Source organism: Anguilla rostrata, unplaced genomic scaffold (genome assembly GCF_018555375.3).
Source record: "Anguilla rostrata isolate EN2019 unplaced genomic scaffold, ASM1855537v3 scaf1092, whole genome shotgun sequence".
NCBI lineage: Eukaryota > Metazoa > Chordata > Actinopteri > Anguilliformes > Anguillidae > Anguilla > Anguilla rostrata.
This window is the reverse complement of record NW_026986431.1, coordinates 39,335-49,606: the sequence shown is the minus strand read 5'-3', so window position 1 is coordinate 49,606 and position 10,272 is coordinate 39,335. Positions and strand designations below refer to the sequence as shown.

The 10,272-nt window shown below is 40.5% G+C and overlaps 1 protein-coding gene and 1 long non-coding RNA gene across 3 annotated transcripts in view; one reads left to right on the top strand and one right to left on the bottom strand.

Annotated features, from left to right (window-relative positions):
• Positions 1–218: 218 nt before the first annotated feature.
• Positions 219–1,051, bottom strand: LOC135247152 (uncharacterized). Its single transcript, XR_010328096.1, has 2 exons — positions 733–1,051; positions 219–654 (listed from the first exon to the last, which is right to left on the bottom strand). It is a non-coding gene; the product is annotated as an uncharacterized LOC135247152 (long non-coding RNA).
• Positions 1,052–5,292: 4,241 nt separating this feature from the next.
• LOC135247150 (uncharacterized) overlaps positions 5,293–10,272 on the top strand; it is a 39,243-nt gene continuing 34,263 nt past the window's right edge. Inside the window, exon 1 of one of the 2 annotated variants that reach the window (XM_064320433.1) lies at positions 5,293–5,458. In XM_064320433.1, coding sequence (XP_064176503.1) covers positions 5,446–5,458 — 13 coding nt within the window. In that variant the 5' untranslated portion in view covers positions 5,293–5,445. Of the gene's footprint in view, positions 5,477–10,272 lie in introns of both variants that reach the window. The other variant, XM_064320434.1, reaches the window with a different exon arrangement.

Here is a 10,272-nt window from a genome sequence, read left to right as displayed (position 1 = left end):
AATGCAACAGCCCAGTTTGCATTTTCTCTGTTAATTTAATGTAGGGATTATGCTTCCATACCACACTGATTTAACAGCACTATCTGGATATAGGTTTTCCTCTCAGTGTCACTTCAATTTAATTAACTGTTTGAAGCCTTTACACAACATCTGTACAGTGCCTTACTGTTCAGTATGTACAGTTCTGGATTTTTGACACTCTTACTTTTGAGCGCAGGTCCGTTAGACCATCTAAGTCCGAAGTAAAACCAGGTTCAGGAAAGGGCTCATCCTTAATAGTTCCTGCAGTTCAGTTCTCATCAAACGTCCTGGTTTTCGTTCCAAGGCCTCACTGAATTAAAGTGAAATTAAGAAACCTTCCAGTTTAAGCAAATGCAGTGTTACGTCTCGCTTGGTCCGGCTCGTTTATAATAAACGCTCGAACCAAACACAAAGAGAAGCAACATACAAAGTCCGAAATCCAGTATTTTAATAAACAGTAAGAAAACTGAATTTACATGACAAGAAAAAGAATGAAAAGTGGCTAAAACATTTGCCCCGGCTGGACGGAGCACGCCCAGCAGCCCCTTCACTCACCTGCAGGCCTGACCTTCTTACCTGCTTACTGAATGGGGAAAAGCCAAGGGGAGTGAGTCTTATGGGACACTAGCTCACCTGCAGGCCTGACCTTCTTACCTGCTTACTGAATGGGGAAAAGCCAAGGGGAGTGAGTCTTATGGGACACTAGCTCACCTGTGCTTATCTTCGTGTAACTAAAAAAAAGTGCTCTCGAAACGGAACAAAAGGCCATCTGCCAGATAACAATTTATACTGAAAACGATGACTGTTCCATTCCCTTGGTCTGTGGAGTCTGCGCGCATCTTAATCCTGTAGGTGGAGCTGATTGGGGCTTGATTGCTTGACGATGCGCACCTGTGTCCATCTGACAGTCAACTTGATAAAGCCTGAAGACACCTCAGGCTTTTTTTTTTTTTGAGAGAGAGAGAGATTTTGAAATTTTTCTCCAACCACATTTTGTTTTCTGTATGTTTTGGTGTCTTTTCTGTTGTATGTTGCAGGTGGTCAGGCAGTTTCCTAGTGTTAACACGTTTTTAGATGGTTAGTCCAGAGCAGGAAAAAGTTTGCCCGAAGACGCTCCTTTTACTTTGCCCCGGTAGTGAGGTTTAGATCTGTGCTTTCTTTATTTGAGGAGTAGCCTAGCACTGGTCTGTTTTCTGCCTGAACCATCCTGTTAGCCTACACATGGTAATGCGTTCTGTTTTTTGTCTTTTGTTTGTAATCTTATATTTTTGTTATTGTATGTAGATTTTGACTCCTTGTTTTGTTTGTGGCATTTGTTATGTTACTGTCCGTTGTTGTCCCTGGTTATTGGAACTCGGGTTGGCTTTTGGGACATAACGACAAACAGGAAGGCTAGCGCTGACGGGCTGATGACTGTGGGGGAAAAACACACACGCCAGAGATGCTTATCTGGGCTAGTCTGGTCTCTGTCATCTTCGCTAATTACCTACGTCATTTGGAAAAGATAGGAGAGCGCAGACATAAGAACATAGCTGCCGTCTTTCGGATGAGACTTTAAACTGAGGTCCTGACTCAATGTGGTAATTACCGCATGACACTTGTTGCAAAGAGTAGGGGGTTTCCCGGTGTCCTGGCTAAATTCCAAACCTGGCTCTCTCAAACTTTTCTGTATGTTTTGGTACTTTTCTGTTGTATGTTGCAGGTGGTCAGGCAGTTTCCTAGTTTTAACACGTTTTTAGATGGTTAGACCAGAGCAGGAAAAAGTTTGCCCGAAGACGCTCCTTTTACTTTGCCCAGGTAGTGAGGTTTAGATCTGTGTTTTCTTTTATTTGAGGAGTAGCCTAGCACTGGTCTGTTTTCTGCCTGAACCATCCTGTTAGCCTACACATGGTAATGCGTTCTGTTTTTTGTCTTATTGTTTGTAATCTTATATTTTTGTTATTGTATGTAGATTTTGACTCCTTGTTATGTTACTGTCCGTTGTTGTCCCTGGTTATTGGAACTCGGGTTGGCTTTTGGGACATAACGACAAACAGGAAGGCTAGCGCTGACGGGCTGATGACTGTGGGGGAAAAACACACACGCCAGAGATCCTTATCTGGGCTAGTCTGGTCTCTGTCATCTTCGCTAATTACCTACGTCATTTGGAAAAGATAGGAGAGCGCAGACATAAGAACATAGCTGCCGTCTTTCGGATGAGACTTTAAACTGAGGTCCTGACTCAATGTGGTAATTACCACATGACACTTGTTGCAAAGAGTAGGGGGCAAATGCCAGTCTGCAGGGATTGCAGTACCAGGAGCAGACAGGGCAGCTGCCAGTCTGCAGGGATGGCAGTACCAGGAGCAGACAGGGCAAATGCCAGTCTGCAGGGATGGCAGTACCAGGAGCAGACAGGGCAGCTACCAGTCTGCAGGGATTGCAGTACCAGGAGCAGACAGGGCAGCTGCCAGTCTGTCTTTTAAATAGTCTCCTGGCAGCTAGTCGTCGGGTTGGTAGAGATGGCTCTCATCCTCCCCCTCCTGGTCGAGCCCCTCCACATCTGACTCCACCATGTCCCCATTGCTGCTGATGCAGAGGTTGTGGAGGAAGGCACATGTGGACACGACCACCAGCACAGAGGTAGACTTCCCCTGGAATCTCAGTACAGTTTTACTTAACTGTGTGATTTAAAATTATTTTAATCCTTGTTAGTTTGAATGGTACTGTACTTTTAAATTTCGTGAATTGCTCATCTACGAATCAAGTACTGCATCTATGCATTGTGCTGTCTGTCGGCTTCACACTGGTGAAAAACATAAACATAACTGCGTATGCGCTTTCTGTAAACTATCATAAGCCTTATTTTGCAATGCTGTTTGAACAAAAAAAAAAAAAACAATTCAGGGGTGGCTGGTAGAATTTGGTTTAAAAATTTTAAATACATTTTGAAAGTTAATTTTTCACCCTGATTTAGAGGTTAGCTTCAGTAATATACCCAAGCACACCTTTATAATTCATGGATTCACTAATAATTAACTTAATGGTGATCTTTTTGTGTTTTTCATCATCTGTCATGAAGCCTATCATGTAAATAACTGAGATATGTATTGAACATTTGTAATTAAACTATCAATTGTTTCTTCAAGAACATCTCATTATTCATTAATTTTCACATATATTATCACCTCATTACAAAACTGACAATATAATAGCTTATATGAAATACCTTGAAATATAACTTGCTAACTGACTGTGTATTTACATTGTATTCATGTTCACACATCATTGCCAAGATGTTTTTTTCACGTAGCAGCCTCTTTCCTCCATGCCCCATCATATGCCCTTACCACTGAAATATAAGAAATAATAAAATTAAAATAAACATAACAAAGATGGTAGCTAACTGTGGACAATCGTCATGCTGTGGCAGTGGACATTCTGTCCTGTAATACAACATCAGATTCTCCTCTTACCAACCGCAGTAGTCCCACAGCTAATGACAAGGATAATGTGTTCGTCTCTACTGGATTCACAAACTGGAAAATGGCACTCAAACGCGACAGGGGTCTACAAAAGCATCAAGTCAGGGTCATTTGCAAGCTACTTCTGCAAGCTACTACTAGACAGCAGAGCATGATATCTGTTATGGTATCAGAAAGCAATTGGAACTTAATTAAATGTAATTTGCCTATGTACTGCATGTTCAAACTCCAGCCACATTTTCTATGACGCTTATTTGATATAAGTGACACCATATCTGAAGAGTGGAGGGTCCAAGGTATTCAAAACATCCCCATATCATTGAGACATGTCCAGGGGAGGTAGCAGAGCCTGATGTACACAATCCATTGACCTATACTAGCAGTACAGAGGAATACACTGTTTAGTTGAACCACAACATTTTCTATCAAATTTTATATCATGTTTACTTTATATCTTTATCATCATATCAATTTAGTGAAGGGCTGTATGCAGTAAATGTCCATTGTTAATTCAAGTCTTAACAGATAACTTTTGGTCTGACTCTGGAATGTGGGTCCAAACAACAAACCCATGCCACATAGCTTACTGTCATGGTCCTGTTTTCCTGTCTGTGTTTCCCCTGTTGGGCCGCCAGATGGCGGCACTTCTGTTTTGTGTCCTGCTCCCCCCCTGTTAATTGTATGATTGTTTCATTGTCTCGTTATCCCATCATTGTTCCCACCTGTGTCTTATCCCCTCCTTCTGGTTTGATTGTTTTTTGAGTTCACCTGTGTCTTGTTACCCCTGTCTATTTAAGTTCTCTGTTCCCTTGACTCGGGTGCTGGTTCCTTGTGTTTGTTCTGACTTATGTGTTTGTTCTGACTTATGTGTTTGTTTCCTGACTTTCATGTACCTGCCTTCTTGTGTTTGTTCCTGAATTCTGTTTGAAAACCGTATGTACCTGCCTGTATTTTGTTCCTGATTTGTGTTTTGTTTGACCTGCCCTTGTCCTCTACCTGCCTGTGTTCTGCCCTGCCCATGTTTGTGAGTTCCTCTTGTTTTCTGTTTTATTTAGATATTTTTTGAGTTTGTGTTTTTGCCCTTCGTGTCCTTTCTGTTCCCTGTTTGTTTGCCTTCCTTTCTGTAAGTAAAGTCTTTGTTAATTTTCTCCCTTTTGAGTTTCGTGTTTTTTTTTTTTTCCACTCTGCGCCTGGGTCCCAGCACCCGTACCGTGACAGCTTACTGGCTAATTGTTATAGGATAAACTATCATCTAGAGTTGTTAGAACACCTCAGTGGTAACATGACCTATTAATTATGAAAAATATGCTGGAATCAGTTTTATATTCTCCTAAAAAAAAAGCAAGATCATGGTATTTCATATTTAGACTTACTGCACTTCCAAGAATCAACATGGCAGAAATATTTTTTAAAAAGTTTTATAAAAATACACTGCCTTTTTAATTGGCATTATAATTATAACGAATGAGTATTTTTACACGTCAAAACGTCGCAAGTTTAGAAAATAAACTTTGAGATGCGCGTGTCTCGCTTTCGCGCAGGCAGACTTTTATTTTGAACGATTTCCTACGAATCCGAGAATCTGCCGTCTTACTGGCACTCACGAGCCACGGCTAAGAAAAGACGTCTGATTTACTGGAGACTGAGTTTCAGTCTCAGTAGCGATTCCCAGCCGTTAATAAGATTTGCAAGTTTTTGGGTCCTTTTGGGTGAGTAAGATACACATGTGCATGTGCACACGTCACACTGCTCGGGAAAGTCCTTACTGTCGCTAGCTTCACACTGCTATAATCTCTAATTCAATTTAGCTTTCAGTTTTGGGGATAGCTTCGCACTGGTGAACGCACAGCGAAGAAAATGCGTCTGATTTACTGGAGAGAGTTTAAATTAAGGAATTTTTATGTAATACTATTACTAATAGTTTTTAGTCGGATATCTCAGTAGCGATTCCCAGCCGGTAATGAGATTTGCAAGTTTTTGCGTCCTGTTGGGTAAGCTACATCTCATAAAAAAACACGTTTTCAACGTACAAAAATGCCAAGTTACTCAAAAGTATTGATATCAAAATGACGCCAAGTTACGGTACTACAAACAATATAGGCTATCTTGCCTCGCCGAAATTAAGATGTATTTCAAAGCAATGCTACCCAATATTTCGTCAATTCTTTCAAGTCACTTGGCCCTGTGTGTATATAAGCGTGCAGTACATGGACAGGCCAAACATATGTGTGGATGGCTTTCTCACAGTCAAGATTGATTGAATAGGCGTCTATATGTCCAATTTGTATTGGTATGTATGTATTTTGGTGTCAGCCTTTCTGTTGCGTGAATGATTGTATGTTTCTTGGTATAAATGTCGTAAATGTGAATATAACATGCTGCGAGGGAAATGTCCCCATGGGGATAAAGAAGTTCTCTATGTATGTATGTACAATATGTATTTTACATGTATTTATTGTACGTTGCAAATATACAATCACTTTACATTTACTCAAATTCAGTTCAGAAGCAAGTATAAACATATGTTTTCTGGAGAAATATGCTTCCTGTAGTGACTGACCAGCAGTTTTCTACATGAATTTCAATGTGTTCCATGAGGCAATATGAAATATTTGACACTTTGATCTGACACAAAATTTGCATGACATGTAATATGGTAAGATTACAAAACACAGGGCCAAGTGATTTGAAAGAATTGAGGAAATATTGGGTAGCATTGCTTTGAAATACATCTTATGTCATTTCGGTGAGGCAAGATAGCCTATATTGTTTGTAGTACCGTAACTTGGCGTCATTTTGATATCAATACTTTTGAGTAACTTGGCATATCATTTCTTTTTGCAAAGCGTTTTATTACAAGAGTGAGAAATGCGAAGTGACCCTGTAAGAAACGGTTGTGGATTATGGCTATCCTTGTGTGAATTTGTACAGTCTGATGAGCGTGTACCGTTTAGCAGGTTTTGGTTTGCTATAGCCTATATGTAAAACAGTGGCTGTGACAAAGGGTGCGGTGGCGTAAATGTAAACGCATCAGAAAAGGTGAAATATGGCCAGTGTATGTAGGCTACTCACGGATTTGACGGGCATCCAACGAGCCTTGATTGACAAAAGAATCAGCAAGCTCGTAGAATTAGAGCTGCCTAGGTCGCAACTTGTGTACCCTTCTGTCCTGCTCCGTTGTCTGTTATTTCGTGAAGATGCGCTTTTAAGTGTTTGTAAGGTTTATAAGGCATTTTGATAGGCTTATCTGCAGGTAGGAATCCTCTTTGCTGTTTTATTAAGCTAGAACCGGAGAAGTTGATAGTGGAGAATAGGAGCAGACACATATGTCCCCAGCAGGCTTTGCATATGAGAAAATAACAACAGTGTGAGATAAATTAGGCGAACTGATGAAATTGCGTAGTTGAAACAATATGTTTTTAGCAGAATGGGCATGTAGGTGAAGGTTGACATGATCACAGACTATAGTGCGAAGCAAATGAAGTGACCATGAGCGAGCTTAGTTTCCTTATCGAACAGTATATATAACAGTCTGTATAAAGTATTAGTTGTTAAAGTGGAGGGTTAAGTAACGTGTGAAGTCTATTGCATTGATGTGCTTTTCTCATGTTCAGTGCTAGTTGTTATAATTACATGAATGTAGAAACGTGGCGTTTGCTGATAAGAAGGTTTTGCACGGTAGCCAAGTGAAGAAATATAGTTAGTAGAAATGGCACAGTGGTGAACTGGTGTAACTTTTAATAAAAGGAATACATTTGCCGTCATGAAATGCATATGGGTGGCCGTGAGTGAGTTTTGGTAAAGCAAATATAAGCGTAAGAAAACGTTAGTCTAAAAGAGGAAATGATCTGCCTGAGGGTGAGGCGGGATTCAAGCCTTAAACCGGAGGTTTGCCAGTCTGTGACTTCGTTAGTGCAGCACCATGCCATAGCTATGCAATGCGTGAAATATCATTAGCAAACCTGCCGGTGTTTTTAAAGAAGAACACAGGCCAGTAAGCACAGAAGAGCTCCCGTTGAATCCATATGGCTTAGCAATATTGTAGCCGGTTAATAACTGAACATACAAATGGTACGTCATAATGCAGTGTATACGTTCGGTGAACGGCGGGTAGATATGGTGCAAAAGCAATAATTGATAAGTAGTAGACAATTATTAGTGAGGGTCGAAGCCAAGCGGAAAAAAACCAGACTTCCTTTTTGAAGCTCATTTCCTGGTCTTGTTGTTCCTGGTTGCTCACTAGCGCCACTATGGGTGGCTCCAGTATAGGTGTTTTCATATCCGGTTTCCATGTAAGTCTACGGTACAAATGCGGTCAAAATACAAAGTCAGTATTTTTTTCTCATGAGAACAAATAGTCACAATATGTGTATTTTATTTGTCTTATGACTGTCCATGGGTCGATTTCATGATTTATTGTGTCATTTGGGCACTGTTATAATATTTGTTGTGGACCAATGAGGTACAGTTTGCGTCACTTCCTGATTACTGTGGAGGACTAAGCTACAGTAAGGGCTTACAGTCTATGGTCACTGGGGTGGGAGGTTGCGCCTCAGTCTTGGCCTTGACATTGCGGCTCTGACCACGGTCCACCAGGGCGAAGTCAGAAAATGCAGGCATCCCATTTCGTAGTGATTTCATTATGGCGTGTGCTATTTACAGCTGCACTAGACGACCATAAAATAATCCTCCTCTTAAGTTTTTCAGTAGCTGAGTCATTTTTACTATTTCCTTTAGCCTACTTAACCAAATAATTAGTTGGCAGAAAGCGTAATCAGCTTGCTATATTTGGTAGTCCAGTAGCCTATGCTAAAACAGTTCGCAACTTTGGCTACCAAGCCATTTGAGCTAGCTAACCCTAAACTGCAAATATTCAATCTGTCAAACGTGTTTGACGGCTTGTCAGTCATGTACATTCCGTAAATGTCTACCTGGGCCATGCTTCACGCATGTGACAAAGCTACTGTAATCCCGATTTTGGGATAAACACTGCAAAATTTTCAGTTTCACGAAGCGAATTAAGGTTTATTTGCTGAATAGCATAAAACACACAATGGAATCACACACACAGAATTTAACTAAATTAACCATCTTTGTAAGACTGGCATTTAGAAAGGAACATGTTTTTAGCATTTAAGAGACCGACAAGATCGACAGTGGTTCTCAGAATCGGTCCTGGGGGCTCCTTGCGTATATTGGCTTTTCTCCATTGATTTTGATGATTTACAAGAAAAAAATAATAGTCTAATAATAATTAGAAATTCAATGTACATTATTTTTGTCTTCATGCACCAGGTGGAAAACTTGCTGTACAAAATGCGTTGTCATATTTACACGTCTGCAGATCGGTTATTAAAATACTTGGTAGTTAATCACCGCTGACAGTGTTAATTTTTATTCGGTAGAAAGTGACTTGCGAACGATTGGACAGTAGCTAGCGTCACCCAGCAAGTGAACACCACAAATGACGATGGAGTAGCTAGTAGCAGTTACTGGTTCATTAACTGACTGTGGCGAAAACCTACTGCGATAACTTGCTCGGTTAACAGCAGGTGTACCAGACAGTTATACAAAAATGAGCCTAGTCAAATCACCAGTAGCCTACACATCTCAGATTGATTGACCATCAGTGTAGTCGATGTTCTTCCCCTGTGGTTCATATTGCTAATGTGTGAGCTAACCACGGATAGCCTACCTAGCTCACTGGCAAGCTGATATGCTAGCTAAGCATATTCGTTTTGCTGAGAAACATAAATTGAAGATAACTGAACATAATTGTATTATTAATGCCATACATATAACGTGATTACATGACACAGTACAGTCACGGATGAAAATTAAACTCCATAAATATTTGATAATATATTTCAAAACATAATGGCAGAGAGTCAGCTAGCTTCAAATTCGTTCTGCAATCGTTCGTTCAGGTTGATGGGCTTTTCCGCACCGGACTGTCAATCAAAGACCGCATAACTCTATGGTTTTGGCTCCAAATCGACAACATAGCCGCGCCCGCCATTGAGCTTCAAAACGTGTTTTAGAGACCCACGGAGAGTCAATGGGTGACGTCACAGTAGCTTTGTCCATATTTTTACAGTCTCTGGTCGAAGCAGGTTAAAGAAACGTATTCCTAGCTGGGCTTGAACCTACGATCCCATGTTCCCAAGACTGTAACCTTACCACTAGCCACAGGCGGACTAGCTGTTTAAACTGGAAATGTTTCAGAGTAAAAAGGTATGGGTATTTTGCGTGTGTATGCGCGTTTTTGATTGGGTCGTGTAGGTGAAGATTTGGCTGGTGTCAGTGAAATGTCCAATGGGGAGACATGTTGTTAGTGGGATAGGCGGCAGGAAAAATAAGAATGAGAAGAATGAGAAGAAGAAGAAGGAGAAGAAGAAGGAGAAAAGGCAAAATCCCCTTAGTTTGGGGCTTTATTGTGTGGACATGTGAAGTTGTTTATGAATTCTGTCTGTTGAAATGAGGTGAGAATGTACAGAATTTCATGTTTTTAAGGGCTGAGTGTCTGTGGCTGTTGTGGTTATTTCTGTGGGGGAACCTGAAAAGTGCCAAACTCACGATGCTGTTGTAGGAAAATTTTGAGGCTCCCCATGATTGAGATGACATCACATGTTAAAGTTAGGGTATTCCCATCAATGTTGATCAGACTGTTTCCTCCAAACTCTCGATGCTTCATGATAAAAATATATCACATGTATAACAAAATAATAAATTATTTAAACTAAAATTATTCATTCTTTTGCGTGAATGGCCCAGTCCTGTGAGATTT